Source organism: Ruditapes philippinarum, unplaced genomic scaffold (genome assembly GCF_026571515.1).
Source record: "Ruditapes philippinarum isolate M1 unplaced genomic scaffold, ASM2657151v2 ctg4892_1_1_1_1, whole genome shotgun sequence".
Taxonomy (NCBI): domain Eukaryota; kingdom Metazoa; phylum Mollusca; class Bivalvia; order Venerida; family Veneridae; genus Ruditapes; species Ruditapes philippinarum.
Genome location: NW_026859842.1, coordinates 15075 through 34699, shown reverse-complemented (window position 1 = coordinate 34699; position 19625 = coordinate 15075). Strand labels below are relative to the sequence as shown.

General features: G+C 33.0%; 1 protein-coding gene and 1 long non-coding RNA gene across 2 annotated transcripts; both read right to left on the bottom strand.

The window, feature by feature from the left end:
* Window positions 1-1511: 1511 nt before the first annotated feature.
* On the bottom strand, window positions 1512-5284 carry LOC132758092 (uncharacterized). The gene is made up of 4 exons (XR_009629533.1): window positions 5188-5284; window positions 4813-4874; window positions 2096-2185; window positions 1512-1597 (listed from the first exon to the last, which is right to left on the bottom strand). It is a non-coding gene; the product is annotated as an uncharacterized LOC132758092 (long non-coding RNA).
* An 8312-nt stretch (window positions 5285-13596) lies between these two features.
* LOC132758091 (uncharacterized) lies at window positions 13597-15930 on the bottom strand. The gene is made up of 2 exons (XM_060749604.1): window positions 14707-15930; window positions 13597-14045 (listed from the first exon to the last, which is right to left on the bottom strand). Exons 1-2 carry the CDS (start codon window positions 14775-14777, stop codon window positions 13796-13798), a joined length of 321 nt encoding a protein of 106 aa, XP_060605587.1. The 5' UTR covers window positions 14778-15930; the 3' UTR covers window positions 13597-13795.
* Window positions 15931-19625: the final 3695 nt, after the last annotated feature.

The following is a 19625-nucleotide window of genomic DNA, read 5'->3' as shown; positions in this document are numbered from 1 at the left end:
TATACAACAAAAATAGTATTATAAGTAATACCTAAGATAGACAGAAAAGAACAAATAATTTAGTAAACATGAGTTACTTCCCCTTACAATAAAGAAAACCTGAAACCCAAAAGAACACCATAAACAGCAAAATTATGAAATGCTGCAGGTTCAGTTTTATCAAGCCATGAAAATTAATGGTAAAGTATTCATAAAAAAAATAGATGGCCATGTGTCAGCAGTAATTGCAGAAAATCGGATAGCTTTCAACATCCGGATACTGGTACACTTTGTAAAAACAACCATTCTGCGCAACAGATAAATGTAATAAGGATAAAATCAATAGGATAATCGTTTACAACAGTTCCATTACCTATCCTTATACTCAATTGCAGGTGAACTTTCTTCTTGTAGGAAAATTTTGAAAATGTATAAATGAATGAATGAACTGATACGGCCTCAATCTAGACCACAACGATATTCGAAATCCGGGTTTTAGTATTGTCATTAAAACTAAGGGACACGCTGTTAAACTTAACCTGCAATTTCGTGAAAATAATATCACAATGCACATGCTTTTTACATAAAGTTATTAAATACAAATATAACAACACATTTGTTTACTTGATTTTTACGAATCAAAATAAAACTAATTAACACAACATGAAATTAACTGCTAATAATTACAGCTCCTTCCATAGGCAAAAATAAAAAGCATTCCATAATAGACGACGCCGCTCACCGGCGTCGCCAATAAAAATCAGTTATTGAAAATTTCATTTAGATGTCATAGGACATATTTCTTGTCATATCTTAATGCATTCTAAACATAAAATTGTATATTGATTAATGCTATTGAAGTCTTGGTCTTTTTCAAACTTATAAATAAAATGGAATCCTGGTAGAATAATAAATATTTCTTCTGGAAAAGCATGAATTTTGATTATGCAGTGAGAGTTTCATTTTGTTTACTTTTATGTGATCAGGTGATTGAAATAGTATTCTTTGTATAAAGCCATGTTCAGTAATAAACTAACTTTAAAGTCTAGAATTCTATTCTACAAGTAGTAAAAATTGTTTCTCCAAGGACAGTTTTCACTGTGAAATATAATTCTTCGTCTATGAGAACATTGAAAAGCATTGTCATATATGAACAAAAATTAAGTTAACAATCCCAAAAAGTATAAAGCTAGATTAAAATTTAAACTAAAAAAGAAAGAACTCTTGAAATATAAGTATATCATATACATAATTCCTTAGAAATATGGTATGTTTGAAGACAACTTAAGTCAATATTTTGCATTTACATTTGATCAATTACATAAACTATGAACTTCATTTCTCCCCCTCTGCTTTTATCATGGCTTGGGACATGCTAGTTACTAGAACTAGGCAGCATTGGAAGAAGTGTAGTTTTATAGTTATTCCAATCATAAACACCCTGTCTCACTTTAATATACTGGATGGTTTTAGTCCACACACAATCACTACACCTCTCCCCCATCCAGTGGACAGACAGTTCCTATAGTAAATGTCACTTTAGTGTCCATGCACGTGTTATTCCGGAATAAAATGTCTTACATCGATTATATTTCTCGTCCGCTATGAAGAATCAATCCTGTAAAAATAAAAAACAAGATTCATACCATTCATAGTAAAATACAAGTATTTACTGAGAAAAATATTTATTTCATTAAATAGTTTTTAATTTAAACATAATTATTTTAGCGTGATTGCGAAACACATTCTTGCAACTTATAGTAATCACTTTCTAGTCCGCTTCATGGAACTAACCAGTACTGGTGTCATATGAGGAATCATGATCGTGACCCGAATCGGGCTCGAATCCATGATTCTTGGCTTGAGAGGCAGACACGTCGACCACCACTTGCCTTAAATAAAAGTTTTTTGCAAAAGATATTTAATATATTTCTTATTTTTTCTACATTAAACTCTTTAAAAAGTAAACAGTTACTTAAAAAGAAAAAGACAAATGTCTTCAAAAAGTATGATCAAAAAAATTATTCACCCTTTTTTGCAATTTGGATTATGTAAATTATTAATTAACAATGAAAATGATAGTTATCTATATAATAAATTGATCCTATAAATTTACCTGCATAGTTTGATTCTTGCTATTGTATGTGTGGATATTCTATAATGCTCTAATTAGCAAGCAGTATCGCCTGTGAATCCCTGTTGTGCTCTGTTGGGATAATAAAATTTCATAATTAGCTTATAGATAAAACCAATTGCATCTCAAATGACATGGATTTTCACCGATGTTTTGATTGCCAACTACAGTAAAGATAAATCTTAAAAAACAACTTGTATAATATATCTGAACAATGTTCATGTGTTTTAGAGAAACCTACAATCTTTTCAGTAACTAGAACTCCGCGAGCCGGATGTGTCGCCTTGTGAACAATGTAGTTTAGGAGAAATGGCCAGGACAAAAATGAAATATGAAAAATAACAAAGGGCAATAACTAAAAAAATAAGAAGTGCAGAGCAGCAGTTTCTGTGCACTGCACTTCTTATCAATAAGATCTATCATTCTATGATGTTTCAAGTCCATAGCTTTCATACTTGAGGAGAAATGACCAGGACAAAAATAAAGTAAGAAAATCAACAAAGGGCAATAACTCAAAAAATAAGAAATGCAGAGTATCAGTTCTTATGCACTGCACTTTTTCTTAATGAGATCTATCATCCTATGAAGTTTCAAGTCCATAACTTTTATACTTTCGGAAAAGTGGCCTGGACAAAAATCAAGTATGAAAATTAACAAAGGGCCATAACTCAAAAATTAAGAAAAGCAGAGTACAGATTCTTGTGCACTGCACTTCTTCTAAATGAGATCTATCATCCTATAAAGTTTCAAGTCCATAGCTTTTATACTTAAGGAGAAATGGCCCGGACAAAATTAAAGTATGAAAATAAACAAAGGGCAATAACTCAAAAAATAAGAAATGCAAAGTACCTGTTCTTGTGCACTGCACTTCTTAATGAGACCCTATCATCCTATGAAGTTTCAAGTCCATGGCTTTTATACATTAGGAGAAATGGCCCAGACAAAAATAAAGTATGAAAATTAACAAAGGGCAATAACTCAAAAATTAGGAAGTGCAGAGTACCCGTTCTTGTGCACTGCACTTCTTCTTAATGAGATCTATCATCCTATGAAGTTTCAAGTCCATAGCTTTTTTAGAAGAGAAATGGCATGAAATGACCAGGGCAAAAATAAAGTAAGAAAATCAACAAAGGGCAATAACTCAAAAAATAAGAAATGCAGAGTATCAGTTCTTATGCACTGCACTTTTTCTTAATGAGATCTATCATCCTATGAAGTTTCAAGTCCATAACTTTTATACTTTCGGAAAAGTGGCCTGGACAAAAATTAAGTATGAAAATTAACAAAGGGCCATAACTCAAAAATTAAGAAAAGCAGAGTACAGATTCTTGTGCACTGCACTTCTTCTAAATGAGATCTATCATCCTATAAAGTTTCAAGTCCATAGCTTTTATACTTAAGGAGAAATGGCCCGGACAAAATTAAAGTATGAAAATAAACAAAGGGCAATAACTCAAAAAATAAGAAATGCAAAGTACCTGTTCTTGTTCACTGCACTTCTTCTTAATGAGACCTATCATCCTATGAAGTTTCAAGTCCATGGCTTTTATACATTAGGAGAAATGGCCCGGACAAAAATAAAGTATGAAAATTAACAAAGGGCAATAACTCAAAAATTAGGAAGTGCAGAGTACCCGTTCTTGTGCACTGCACTTCTTCTAAATGAGATCTATCATCCTATGAAGTTTCAAGTCCATAGCTTATTTAGTTGAAGAGAAATGGCCCGGACAAAATTAAAGTATGAAAATTAACAAAGGGCAATAACTCAAAAAATAACTGCAGAGTACCATTCCTTGTGCACTGCACTTCGGGTTATTGAAAGAAGCATGCATACCAAGTTTGAAGTCAATCAGACTTATAGTGACTGAGTTATGCTCCGGACAAGCTTTAGGGGACGCCGACGCCGACAACGACGCCGCCGCCAAAGTAACCCCTATATGTCACCTTTTCAAGGCGACACAATAAAAATATACTTTTGTTGATTATGCCCGTTTTTAGTCATTCCGAGCTTTCTCATTGTATCTTAGCCTTTTAAATTAAACTTTTGCTTTTATCACATTTGTCTTATAAACATTCACTTTATAAATTCTTGCAGGTTATTTCTGTAAGATATTTGAAGGTAGGAAGGGTAAATATGTTTTTTTTTATTATGCTGTTATAATGGGGATGCTTATCACCAAACAAATTTAGTATTAAAGGTGTCATCCCATAAGTTACAAAAGGTAGTTCAGGTATTTGGCCAATGAGTAACTTTTTGAAACTAAAAAAATAAAAACTTTTAAAAAAATAGAAAGGATGCTTAATGGGCCTTTAAATTTCTTAAATGCCAGTTTCGAAGTGTCTGATGGGGGTATAATACAATAATCGTCACAACAGTGTTAGTTTCATGTTAACTTCCAAACGGTTAACCAATAATACTTTAAAGTACTTTGATTATGCTTAGAAAAAAATGGATATATTAAAGAAAAAATTGATATGTCAACTGTTAGACAAAGAATAATTTACTTTTTTTTCATTCTTCATAAAAGATCTTTTTAATAAAAACGAGTTGAAAATACATATTTATTTTGCTTTATTTATCTGTATTCATGCATAGTGTACATGAAATGATCTTTTATCAAGTATTTAAGACGCAATAAACTTTACCACAGAATTGATATTGCTGAAGAATAAAATATTATAATATTATATAAACTTACCTATTCAATCTCAGGTAATCTTTACTGACACATCATATCCCATTCCTTGCCCATGCTCAAATCTACAAATAGTTACCTTTTTTAGCTAAAATGGTCTTACAAAGTGTTAATATAGCATACCAGATTGTTATGTGCACAGCTTTAATAACCATTTCTTACAAGAAACAAAATGATTTAGCCCTCTGAGCTTGATTATCCCATAAATGAATTAATTAATTTGATTTTTTTTTTCAATCTATTCTAAACCTTATATTAATTCATATTACCGATAATTTCTGTCAAAAATTCTTTTTAATCAAATTACAATTGTCAGATTTGTTTGGGGTTTTATTTTTTTATATTTTATGAGAATTCAACACAAAAAGTCAAACATACGAGTATGCAGGCTGTTGTTTTTTCCTGCTGTCAACATAAAGTTACTAATTTGTTTCTGTAACCAAGTCACATCTCCAGCTCCTTATTTGAAAAAAAAGGTTTAATAAATATATAGGCATTGAACATAAAAGAGAATAAATCTTTATTTCTGAAAAAATATTAGATTTTACAAGTTTTGACAAAGGTTAATATAGGTAATCTTGAAGTAATTAAAAAATTGTTTACCATAGTCCTATTATTTCCGACCAATTCACTTTAAATATTTTCATGAATCATTTCCTTGATTTGAACTGCATGTAATACCTGGAAGAATAAAGTTGAAATATTTTCTAACAATACACCATATCCATCTCTCTCAACAATGAAACAATATCCAGTCTTCAAAATTCACCATTTTTGTGTTAAATGTTGAATTCTGCTTGAGCCGGTGCTAGGGGGCGTGCAAGGTAATTTGCACTTTCCATTACCGTCCATGAACAGGCTCATTAAAACCGAGCCTGCAACATTTACAATTTTGTTTTGTTGGAATTTCTTTAGGGATTCTGTTTTTCTCTATTTTACAAATCTGCCGGTACAAAGGTGTAGAAAGCTGCCCAGAACACGAAACCATCTTGCGAGAAAACATGTACCGGTCCTCTCGAAAGAATCGTAACCAGTCTTGATCAACTTCCACGGTGTCTGCCAAGTCCTTGAATATCATAGAAGCTGAAAAATAAAAAAGCAAAGTCCAAAAACTAATTATCTCCAACTCTTAGACATTAAACAATTTATGACAAAATACTTTTTTGAATTATGATTTAGAACTGAAAAAGACTTGATTGGGAATTATAGAAAACTATACTCCAGTCTCATTATATTTTAATAGCATTATCGTTTATTGCAAGTAAAATTTCGTTCAAACTTTTACCTCCATCAGTAATGAAATCTGTTCTTTGAACCAAAACCATCTTCTTTTGACATATGCCACTACTAGCAAGCAACCTTATGGCGATGAATCCAACCATCTGCATTCTCATATCTCAATACATTTCATAACATTGCAGGCTAATCAGTCGAAAGAGTATATGGTTATAAAGACCAACATTTACATAATGTCTATATCAAAATATTCTTTAAACTCTTTAAACTGTCTTTAAATCTTACAACATATCATCTAAAGGAAATATTTATAGGAGACAATTGGCAAACTAAAAACATAAGAAAACTAGAAATGTGTCCATAGGACACGGATGCCCCCACACACCACTGTTCTGTCAATCTTATGACTCTAGGTCAAATATTTTTTGGACTACATGTGCCACAAGTTGAAATCTAAATATCAACAAAGGGCCATAATTCTGTTAAATTTGGTCGCAGCAAAAATTCCTTCCTTTACTACCATCTACACATTAAGGTTGTTCATCCCTGGAAGTTTAAGCAAAATCTGCCATCCGGTTTAAGAGGAGTTGCGTTCACAAAATTTCTACATAGTATATAGTGAAAAAATCAACAAAGGGCCATAATTCTGTAAAATTTGGTTGCAGCAAAAATTCCTTTCTTTACTACCATCTACACCTTTAGGTTGTTTATCCCTGTAAGTTTAAGCAAAATCTGCCATCCGGTTTAAGAGGAGTTGCGTTCACAAAATTTCTACATAGTATATAGTGAAAAAATCAACAAAGGGCCATAATTCTGTTAAATTTGGTCGCAGCAAAAATTCCTTCCTTTACTACCATCTACACATTAAGGTTGTTCATCCCTGTAAGTTTAAGCAAAATCTGCCATCCGGTTTAAGAGGAGTTGCGTTCACAAAATTTCTACATAGTATCTAGTGAAAAAATCAACAAAGGGCCATAATTCTTTTAAATTTGGTCGCAGCAAAAATTCCTTCCTTTACTGCCATCTACACATTAAGGTTGTTCATCCCTGTAAGTTTAAGCAAAATCTGCCATCCCGTTTAAGAGGAGTTGCGTTCACAAGATTTCGGGACGTACGGACGGACTGACGGACTGACGGACGGACAAGTGCACCGCTATATGCTCCCACATTGTGGAGGCATAATAATTTTATTAAGACAAACATAGAGGTCATGAGATTATAACATTTGTATTACAATTTAACAAAATTAGACAATACTCATACATTTTTACATTTAAAGCAAAAATAGCATGACAACCTGCATGGTCAGAACATCTGATTGGGAAATATTTTGACACATTTTTGAAGACCACAATATTAAAAGAAATACAGGGCACTAATAATATTTCATTTGGATGGGATAAATTTGAAATATATTAGACAACAGCTTTTAATTACAACGAAAGTACATTTTAGCAAAAAACGAAAAATAACCCGACGGACCGTGTGGCCAGGACATTGCAACTGAAATTATTATGATATACAGTCAACTCTCGTTATCTCGAAGTCACTGGGACCGTCCAAAAAATATCGAGATAACGAAATGTCGAGATAAACATATTAGGGTTAGAACAAAGCGAAACAGATTTTTACAGAAGACATGCGCATACTTTATGTCAAATAAACTATAAATATCCGTATGTCTTGTTTCATAGGCCTAGTCAATATTTTGACAAAGTAACATTAGCGGATGTTTACCAGCGAAATACGGGTGTCTGTGATAAAAACACATAGTGAGGTTTACTCAGTAATACACCAATATAGTGAATCGGATATCGGATATGGTTGATTCGGATATCCTCCCGGATTATTTATCGGGTCTTTCTCGAGATTGTTCGACCGCTGATTGATTTGGTGGTGATGTTGTGAAACAATATTTCAACGATAGCGTTTCTATACTTTCACTATTTCATTTACATTTAAAGTCATAATGAATTGATACAGTGTTCGAATATTTAAAAAGAATGTAAAATTCAGTCATTTTGGACATAAGTCAATCAACACGCTAAATAGATTAACTTTTATAAAAACAGCTAAACTTGTTACAAACATAATTGTCATTATGACACGCGCTATTAATTGAGCAATTATCGTCTAGATTGTGTTTTTCACACGTCTGAAGGAAACAGATGAAAGAAAACTATAAGTCGAGATAAACAAAGGATAATAGTGTGAAAATAACTGTTGGGGCTGAAATTTTACATCGAGATACTGAAAATATCGAAATAAAAATATCGAGATAAACAAATATTTCCAATATAGATAAAGAAGGAAGAAAATCGGGACTTTCAAAATTTCATCGAGATAACGAAATATCGAGAAAAGCGATGTCGAGATAACGATAGTTGACTGTATATATATTTAACAGATTTTAATTGCAACATGTTTACAGTTTAGCGAAAAATAACCGACAGCCCATGTGGCCAGGACATGGCAACTGAAATTATTATGACATATATTTGACAGATTTTAATTTAAACACATGTTTACAATTTAGCGAAAAATAATCGATGACAACTTGTAGCCAGGACATCGCAACAGAAAATATTATGACACATGTTGGACAATTTGAAACCAGAATTGCAATAGAATTAAAGGAACCATACAGTATTTTCTTTTTAAATGGAAGTAATTGTAATTCAATATACATGTTAGTAACACTGAAAATATTTTTTAACGATATTACACAACAGATTTTAATTACAACACAATATGTTTACAGTTTAGCGAAAACAACCGACAACCCGCGTGGCCAGGACATCGCAACTGAAATTATTATGACATATATTTGACAAGTGGAAAACAGCAAAATAAAAATAGGGGACACAAAGAACTTTTTTTGTTGGTAGTAATTTTGATTAGTAGAAGTTTACATTTTAGCAAAAAATAACCGACAACACGTAGCCAGGACATCGCAACGGAAAATTTACAATACAGGTACCATATGTTTACATTTTAGTGAAAAATAACCGACGACAACGCGTAGCCAGGACATCGCAACGGAAAATATTATGACACAGGTTGGACAATTTGAAACCAGAATTGTAATAGAATTAAAGAAACCATACAGTATTTTTTGGATGGAAGTAATTGTAATTCAATATACATGTTAGTTACACTGGAAATATTTTTAAACGATATTACACAGCAGATTTTAATTAAAAAAGATATGTTTACAGTTTAGCGAAAATAACCGACAACTCGCGTGGCCAGGACATCGCAAATGAAATTATTATGACATATATTTGACAAGTGGAAAACAGCAAAATAAAAATAGGGGACACAAATAACTTTTTTTGATGGTAATAATTTTAATAAGAAGTTTACGTTTTAGCGAAAAATAACCGACAACACGTAGCGAGGACATCGCAACGGAAAATTTACGATACAAGAACCATACGTTTACATTTTAGTGAAAAATAACCGACGACAACGCGTCGCTACGGAAGATATTATGACACAGGTTGGACAATATGAAACCAGACTTGTAATAGAATTAAAAGGACCATACAGTAATCTTTGGATGGAAGTAATTGTTATTATCATATTCATGTGATTAACAGTGGAAATACTTTTTTCTAAACAAATATTAGACAACAACCCAAGTAAAATATGTTTACATTTTGGCGGAAAATAACCGACGACCCGCTTGGCCAAGACATCGCAAATGTAATTATTATGACACATATTTGACTATTGGATAACAACAAATTAGAAATAAAAGGTTCATACAGTATATGTGGGAGAAATTATAATTTAAATATACATGTTAATAGCATTGGAAATACAAAGTTTAACAAATATTAGACAACAGATTATAACGACAAGAAAAATACAATATGTTGACATTTGCAGTAAAAATGCAGAGTGAACTGCATGGCCAGGACATCGGAACGGAAAATAGTCCAACAGACCAGGACTCTCGAAAAATCGATACCAGTCTTCATCATCTTTCAAACTGTCTGCCAAGTCCTTTATTGCTTCAGTAGGAACAGCTGTTATGCCACATGGCAACTCTCCAGCTGTATTTGCAGATGTGTCTCTAAGTGCAATAATAAAAAAAGGGACGGTGACAATTATCTCAAAATGGAAATATTTACTTTATCTAAACAAATTTTTTAAACTTAACATATTACAATTAATTTGTTGGTTTATAAGTCATATGGCGACACTCCAGCTCTTTTGATACATGACGATGTGCGTCTAAGTGAAATGTTTCAGACCAGAGTAGAACCATTAAACTTCCATCTGCTAGCTAACTAGACAACATCTATTTGACAAATCCTATCGTCTGTAAAATATACCTTATTGAAATTATTACTTATTTATTGAATAACCCTTTCAAATATAATTTTACTTATCGAAATATTCAATAAAATAAAAAAAAACCTTATTTCTCCAGAATAACAATTCCATTTACATAATATAATAATAATATATTTACAAAATGTGAATATTTACTATAAACAAACCGTTTTAGAATTTAACTAATTACAATTCCATTTACATAATACACAATTTACCAAATGAATGCTCCATCATGCAACTTCTCAACACAAACTTTTCACCGATGTTACACAACCATCCGCATTCCGACATTATCCACCATCACAACGTTGGTCACCAATGTAGCATTCATTTACAAGGGTTTACTGAAAGGTCACTAGGGTTAGCAGAACAACAGTCAAATAGCAAAATGTGAATATTTACAATAAACAAACCTTTTTAGAATTTAACTAGTTACAAATTATCTTTATTTCTTCTTAAGTCATATGGCAATATTTAAGCTTAATTGGTCAATGAAAAATTGCCGTTATATGCATTGTCTCTAACAAGAGTAGGTATTTAAGTTTAACCACCAAACTGTCTTAAAGTAGCTTGCAAGTCAAACTACAATTAATAAAGCTATGGGAATTTCCTCGTCCAAGTAAAATTCTAGCACATTATACAAAATGGAAATAGCGGTGATTATAACGACATATTTATTTGATTTTACAGGAATTTCTAACCATCTTTTATGAACATCTACATGTCTCATTACCTTTAATGAGAACTACCCGTGACATCAAAGCGCAAGTTTTACTTAATAATAAACCGTGTCTATCTCTCTCCACACTGAAACAACTTCCAATCTTACAAATCTGCCGGCACAGAGGTGTAGAAAGCTGCCCCAAACACGACTGCTTCTTGTGAGTATATCAGCACCGGAACTCTCGAAGAATCGATACCAGTCTTGATCAACTATCACAGTGTCTGCCAAGTCTTTCATTGCTCCAGTAGTCACAGCTCTAATGCCATATGGAAACTCTCCAGCTGTATTTGCAGATGTGTCCCTAATTGTAATGCATGTTATGGACAAGGGCCGGTGACAATTATCTCAAAATGTAAATATTTTCTTTATCGAAACAATTTTTTAAACTTAACATATTACAATTTATTTGTAAGTTAATAAGTCATATGGCGACACTCCAGCACTTTTGGTACATGAAGATGTGCGTCTTAGTGCAATGTTTCAGGCAACGGGTTGCACCAGAGTAGAACCATTACACTTCCATCTGCTAGCTAACTAGACAACATCTATTTGACAAATCCTATCGTCTGTAAAATATACATTATTGGTATTATTATTAATTATTCAATAACCTTTTCAAATATCTTTTTACTTATTGACATATTCAATAAAAAATACTTTATTTCTCCCTGCATGCTGGCCTGTCTCCAGAATTACAATTCCATTTACATAATACACAATTTACCAATGCTCCATCATGCAACTTCCCAACACAAACTTTTCACCAATGTTACACAACCATCCGTATTCCGACATTATCCACCATCACAACGTTGGTCACCAATCTTGCATTCATTTTCAAGGGTTTACTGAAAGGTCACTAGGGTTAACAGAACAACAGTCAAATAGCAAAATATGAATATTTACTATAAACAAACCTTTTTAGAATTTAATTAGTTACAAATTATCTTTATTTCTTCTTAAGTCATATGGCAATATTTAAGCTTAATTAATCAATGAAAAATTGCCGTTATATGCATTGTCTCTAACAAGAGTATGTATTTAAGTATAACCACAAAACTGTCTTAAAGTAGCTTGCAAGCCAAACTACAATTACTAAAGCTATGGGAATTTCCTCGTCCAAGTAAAATTCTAGCACATTTATACAAATATGGAAATAGTCGTGATTTATAAGACATATTTATTCGATTTTACAGGAATTTCTAACCCTTTTTTCATGAACATCTAACATGTCTTTTCATTACCTTTAATTGAGGAACTACCCGTGACATCAAAGGGGCAAGTTTTTACCTAACAATACACCGTGTCGTATCTTCTCTCCACACTGAAACAACTTCCAATCTTACAAATCTGCCGGCCAGAGTGTAGAAAGCTGCCCCCAAACACCGACTGCTTTTGCGAGTATAATCAGCACCGGTACGTCTCGAAGAATCCGTACCCAGTCTTTGATCAACTTTCAAACAGTGTCTGCCAAGTCTTTCATTGCTCCAGTGTCACAGCTTAATTGCCAAATTATGGAAAACTTTCTCCAGCCTGTATTTGCAGAATGTAGTTCCCTAATTGTAATGCATGTGTTATGGACAAGGGGCCGGAGACAATTATTACTCAAAATGTAAATATTTACTTTATCGAAACAAATTTTTTAAACTTAACATATTACAATTTATTTGTTGGTTTATAAGTCATATGGCGACACTCCAGCACTTTTGGTACATGAAGATGTGCGTCTAAGTGCAATGTTTCAGGCAAGGGGTTGCATCAGAGTAGAACCATTAAACTAGACAACATCTATTTGACAAATCCTATTTGCATCAGAGTAGAACCATTAAACTTCCATCTGCTAGCTAACTAGACAACATCTATTTGACAAATCCTATCGTCTGTAAAATATACCTTATTGGTATTATTATTAATTATTCAATAACCTTTTCAAATATATTTTTACTTATTGAATTATTCAATAAAAAATACTTTATTTCTCCCTGCATGCTGGCCTGTCTCTAGAATAACAATTCCATTTACATAATATAATAATAATATATTTACAAAATGTGAATATTTACTATAAACAAACCTTTTTAGAATTTAACTAATTACATTTCCATTTACATAATACACAATTTACCAATGCTCCATCCTGCAACTTCCCAACACAAACTGTTCACCAATGTTACACAACCATCCGCATTCCGACATTATCCACCATCACAACGTTGGTCACCAATCTTGCATTCATTTTCAAGGGTTTCCTGAAAGGTCACTAGGTTTAGCAGAACAACAGTCAAATAGCAAAATGTGAATATTTACTAGAAACAAACCTTTTTAGAATTAACTAGTTACAAATTATCAATATTTCTTCTTAAGTCATATGGCAATATTTAAGCTTAATTGGTCAATGAAAAATTGCCGTTATATGCATTGTCTCTAACAAGAGTAGGTATTTATGTGTAACCACCAAACTGTCTTAAAGTAGCTTGCAAGTCAAACTACAATTAGTAAAGCTATGGCAATTTCCTCGTCCAAGTAAAATTCTAGCACATTATACAAAATGGAAATAGCCGTGATTATAACGACATATTTATTTGATTTTACAGGAATTTCGAACCATCTTTTATGAACATCTACATGTCTCATTACCTTTAATGAGAACTACCCGTGACATCAAAGGGCAAGTTTTACCTAACAATACACCGTGTCTATCTCACTCCACACTGAAACAACTTCCAATCTTACAAATCTGCCGGCACAGAGGTGTAGAAAGCTGCCCCAAACACGACTGCTTCTTGCGAGTATATCAGCACCGGAACTCTCGAAGAATCGATACCAGTCTTGATCAACTTTCACAGTGTCTGCCAAGTCCTTCATTGCTCCAGTAGTCACAGCTCTAATGCCATATGGAAACTCTCCAGCTGTATTTGCAGATGTGTCCCTAAGTATAATGCATGTTATGGACATTTTGTTTCTTTGTTTCTTTGTTTCATTTTACGCCTTTTCCCAACAGTATTTCAGTCATATAGACGGGTAGTTTCCTAACCATCGATCCTGGAGAGTTACACCAGTACAAGAATACCTTTCTCCGTGTTAAACTACCAAAGCATCTCCCGGGGATCGAACCCACGCCAGAGAGGTTGTACCTGGATTAGAAGTCATCGACTGTAACCCCTCGACCACGGAGGCGGTTTGTTATGGACATGGGCCGGTGACAATTGTCTCAAAATGTAAATATTTACTTTATCGAAACAAATTTTTAAACTTAACATATTACAATTTATTTGTTGGTTAATAAGTCATATGGCGACACTCGAGCACTTTTGGTACATGGAGAGGTGCGTCTTAGTGCAATGTTTCAGGCAAGGGGTTGCACCAGAGTAGAACCATTAAACTTCCATCTGCTAGCTAACTAGACAACATCTATTTGACACATCCTATCGTCTGTAAAATATACCTTATTGATATTATTACTTAATTATTCAATAACCATTTCAAATATATTTTTACTTATTGAAATATTCAATAAAAAATACTTTATTTCCCCCTGCATGCTGGCCTGTCTCCAGAATTACAATTCCATTTACATAATACACAATTACCAATGCTCCATCATGCAACTTCCCAACACAAACTGTTCACCAATGTTACACAACCATCCGCATTCCGACATTATCCACCATCACAACGTTCGACACCAATCTAGCATTCATTTTCAAGGGTTTACTGAAAGGTCACTAGGGTTAGCAGAACAACAGTCAAATAGCAAAATGTGAATATTTATTATAAACAAACCTTTTAAGAATTTAACTAGTTACAAATTATCTTTATTTCTTCTCAAGTCATATGGCAATATTTAAGCTTAATTGGTCAATGAAAAATTGCCGTTATATGCATTGTCTCTAACACGAGTAGGTATTTAAGTAAAACCACTAAACTGTCTTAAAGTAGCTTGCAAGTCAAACTACAATTAATAAAGCTATGGGAATTTCCTCGTCCAAACAAAATTCTAGCACATTATTCAAAATGGAAATAGCGGTGATTATAACGACATATTTATTTGATTTTACAGGAATTTCGAACCATCTTTTATGAACATCTACATGTCTCATTACCTTTAATGAGAACTACCCGTGACATCAAAGGGCAAGTTTTACCTAACAATACACCGTGTCTATCTCACTCCACACTGAAACAACTTCCAATCTTACAAATCTGCCGGCACAGAGGTGTAGAAAGCTGCCCCAAACACGACTGCTTCTTGCGAGTATATCAGCACCGGAACTCTCGAAGAATCGATACCAGTCTTGATCAACTTTCACAGTGTCTGCCAAGTCCTTCAATGCTCCAGTAGTCACAGCTCTAATGCCATATGGAAACTCTCCAGCTGTATTTGCAGATGTGTCCCTAAGTGTAATGCATGTTATGGGAAAGGGCCGGTGACAATTATCTCAAAATGTAAATATTTACTTTATCGAAACAAATTTTTTAAACTTAACATATTACAATTGATTTGTTGGTTAATAAGTCATATGGCGACACTCCAGCACTTCTGGTACATGAAGATGTGCGTCTAAGTGCAATGTTTCAGGCAAGGGGTTGCACCAGAGTAGAACCATTAAACTTCTATCTGCTAGCTAACTAGACAACATCTATTTGACACATCCTATCGTCTGTAAAATATACCTTATTGATATTATTACTTAATTATTCAATAACCTTTTAAAATATATTTTTACTTATTGACATATTCAATAAAAAATACTTTATTTCTCCCTGCATGCTGGCCTGTCTCCAGAATTACAATTCCATTTACATAATACACAATTTACTAAAGCTCCCTCATGCAAGGGTTTCCCCAAAACAAATTTCCCAATTTCACACCTTTTTTATTCCCACATTAAACCCCCATACCCAAAGTTTTTGGCACCAATTTTGCATTTTATTTTTAAGGGTTTTTAAAGAAAGTCAATGGGTTAGAGAACAGCAGTTCCCCCTAGGGAAAAAATGGAATTTTTTTTACTATTAAAAAAAACTTTTTGGATTTTAATATTTTTCCCAAAATTTTCTTTAATTTTTTCTTAAATCAATGGCAAAAATTTAAGGCCTTTAAATTTTTCAAATTAAAAATTGCCGTTAAAAAATGCAAAAAGTCCCCTAAACAAAGAGTAGGGATTTAAGTAAAACCCCCAAAATGTCAAAAAGTTTGCCAAAATCAAACTCAAAAAAAGTTGAATTAAAAAAGCTTTTGGGGAATTTCCTCATTTAAATCAAATTTCTAGTCCATTATACAAAATGGAAAAAGCAGTTATCATCACGACATATTTGATTTTACAGGAATTTCTAACCGTCTTTATGAACAGCTACATGACTTATTACCTTTAACGAGAACTACCCGTGACATCAAAGGGCAAGTTTTACCTAACAATACACCGTGTCCATCTCACTCCACACTGTCTTACAAATCTGCAGAAAGCTACCCCAAACACGGCTGCCTCTTGCGAGTATATCAGCACCGGAACTCTCGAAGAATCGATACCAGTCTTGATCAACTTCCACATTGTCTGTCAAGTAATTCGTTTAGTCATATGGTGACCCTCCATCTGTATTGGTCAACGAGTTCCTCTAGTGCAATGTTACAGACAAGGATGGGTGACAAAACCTCAAAATATATTATATATTTATAAAAAAAAATTACTACATCATAATAAACTATTTATCTATTCAACATATAACTATTAATTTGTTGTGTTTTAAGCCACATGGCGACATTCCAGATTTCATGGTAGATGAAGATAGACTTCTGAGAGCATTGTTACAGGCAAGGGCCGGTATCCGAGTACAACCACTAGCTTTGCTGGACAACTCTTATCAACTATGTGTCTTACTAAAATTATTACTTATCTGTTAAAAAAAACAACTTTAAAATAATATCAATTACTAATTGAAATATTCAATGAAAGAAAGTACCTGAACTCAGACTGACAATGTCATATACACAATATGAATTGTACCCAATGCTCCGTTGATCATGCCACTCCAAAAGAAACAACTGCCATCTTTATTTCCAAATACCCGAGTATTATAAAGTATAATACATTACATCAAATATTCATGGATATAATAACATTTTAACAGAAGTCAAACAAAAGAACAAGAAACCCAAAATTTATGTGTGAAATATCAACAATTAAACAATAGATACCAAATATTATAGGACACTTTATGGCCAAGATAATTTAAAGTATGTTTTTTAAGCAAAACACCGCCGCATTCAGTAAAAATCGCGCGTGTATAGTTACATAAAATAACGCGTAAAATAACGCAACATATTTTAACATTTTAGAGGACGCGTAAGTTACGATGCGTAAGCCTGACCAAAATCGCTTTTAACATTTAAACAATAATTGATCAAACCATCCCACCCCCTTCGTTTAATAATTAAAATACCTTATCACATGTTTACATTTTAGTGGAATACACAAAATAAACAAGAAACACATTTTTAGTTTACATAGGTGGGAGACAACTTGAAAATCGACGCGTTGACCTGACCAAAATCACTTTTTACATTTTAGCAGAATACACAAAATAAACAAGAAACATATTTTTAGTGTACATAGGTTGGAGACAATTCATAATCAAATATTAGCAAACATCCACGTAAGGTAAAAATCGCGCGTGTAAAGTTACGATGTGTTAGCCTGACCAAAATCGCATATAACATTTAAAAAATAATTGATCAAACCATCCCACCCCCTTCATATAATAACTTAAATACCTAATCACATGTTTACATTTTAGTGGAATACACAAAAAAACAAGAAACACATTTTTTGTTTACAAAGGTGGGAGACAATTCATAATCAAATATCAGCAAACATCCACGTAAGGTAAAAACCGCGCGTGTAAAGTTACGATGTGTTAGCCTGACAAAATCACATATAACATTTAAAAAATAATTGATCAAACCATCCCACCCCCTTCGTATATTATCCGGCCGCAACACAAAAGATTACATATATACACTATCGCGACCAAGTATATCACGGATATATATTACAATTAAGATCCGTGATTATATGTAGTGATTTGACAATGATTTCTTCCGTTATTACACTGAAAGTAGTCCAATAGATTAGACGTTACAGGCTTGTTATAGTTTTATGTTGGTCAAGCCTGACGTCTAATAGTTATTGCTCATAAACGCGTAGCATTTTGAAAAATTAAAAAAATGTCTGTTGGCTTGCCTTTCAAGCTTTATTCAAAAGCTTTTCTTCTGTTCTTTCAATTGCATGGTCTATCATTAACAAAAACTTTCAAACAATGTACTTACCAATTAAAAATAAAATAGAAATATCAGTCTATTTCGCTCATCGGCCATACTGGTTAAGTAAAGCGTTTTACAGATTGATTCCAATTTTTTGAACGGAAAAATATATTCGAACACACTGACGGTGCATGGGCAATTATTTCGTTAAAAAAATATTCCGTTAGAAACTTCTGGACTCATTTAAACGCTTGCATTTGTATTAGCCAATCAGATTTCTCGCACTTTATGGCGGCCATTTGTATATCGGCTGTACAAGGAATTTAATTAAATGAGAGGATTTAATCATGACTTTTCGGATGTGACAGTTAAATTATTTTGTTAAAAGGTATTTATTTTTTAGTTTTGTTTATAAATAGGTCAAAATTAATGTAAATACAGGCTGTTTTAATTGTTTAAATTCATTAGATCTAAATCGATGTCTAATGTCATTTTTTTTGCTACACGATTTTGCAAAGATCTGTTAAGACCTAACGTAACATGGAAAATGAAAAATGTAAAATATCAGATTAATGAATGATAAATATGAAATAGGTTACGTATAGGTCTTATAATTAGGACTACACTGAAAGAAGCAAACAAGACTTTACATGTGACATATTAAATACATTCCTTAAAATAAAATGGTCATTACAGATAAAATAACAAAATTGGTAACTTGCGTGCATCAGTTGTCCAAATCCAGTCAGATTTTTCAAGTTTAATCCGTTATTTTGTTTGCGTGTTGAAATGAAAACCCAAATTATTGTGCGCGCTTCATGGAGTTCATTAAATCCGTGCATTATACAGGGAAATACTTTCCCCACAAAATACACACAAAATACACACATTCTATTTAAAAACGTAAAGCGAAATTCCGTGATTTCCGTGCAAACGGCACAATTTCATGATTCCCGGACAAAACGGCCGAATTGTCAAATTTTTTTTACACAACCCAGTATTTTCTTAAAGACACATTATGACTCAGAAACGAATATTTGAGCCGCATCATGACAAAACCAACATAATGGGTTTGCGACCAGCATGGATCAAGACCAGCCTGCGCATCCGCGCAGTCTGATCAGGATCCATGCTGTTCTCTTACCAACCCTATTACAAGTACAGAAACTAATTGCGAACAGCATGGATCCTGATCAGACTGCGCGGATTTTGTCATGACGCGGCTCATTTATTGCCTTATTTAGAAGGGCA

Excerpts from the sequence above, each read along its gene's own strand:
- LOC132758091 (XM_060749604.1), bottom strand. The coding sequence starts at position 14,777 with ATGTCGGAATGCGGATGGTTGTGTAACATTGGTGAACAGTTTGTGTTG. Across the intron at positions 14,046-14,706 it reads AGTTGCATGATGGAGCATTG|GGACACATCTGCAAATACAG; the intron begins GTAATTGTGTAT and ends CATTATACTTAG.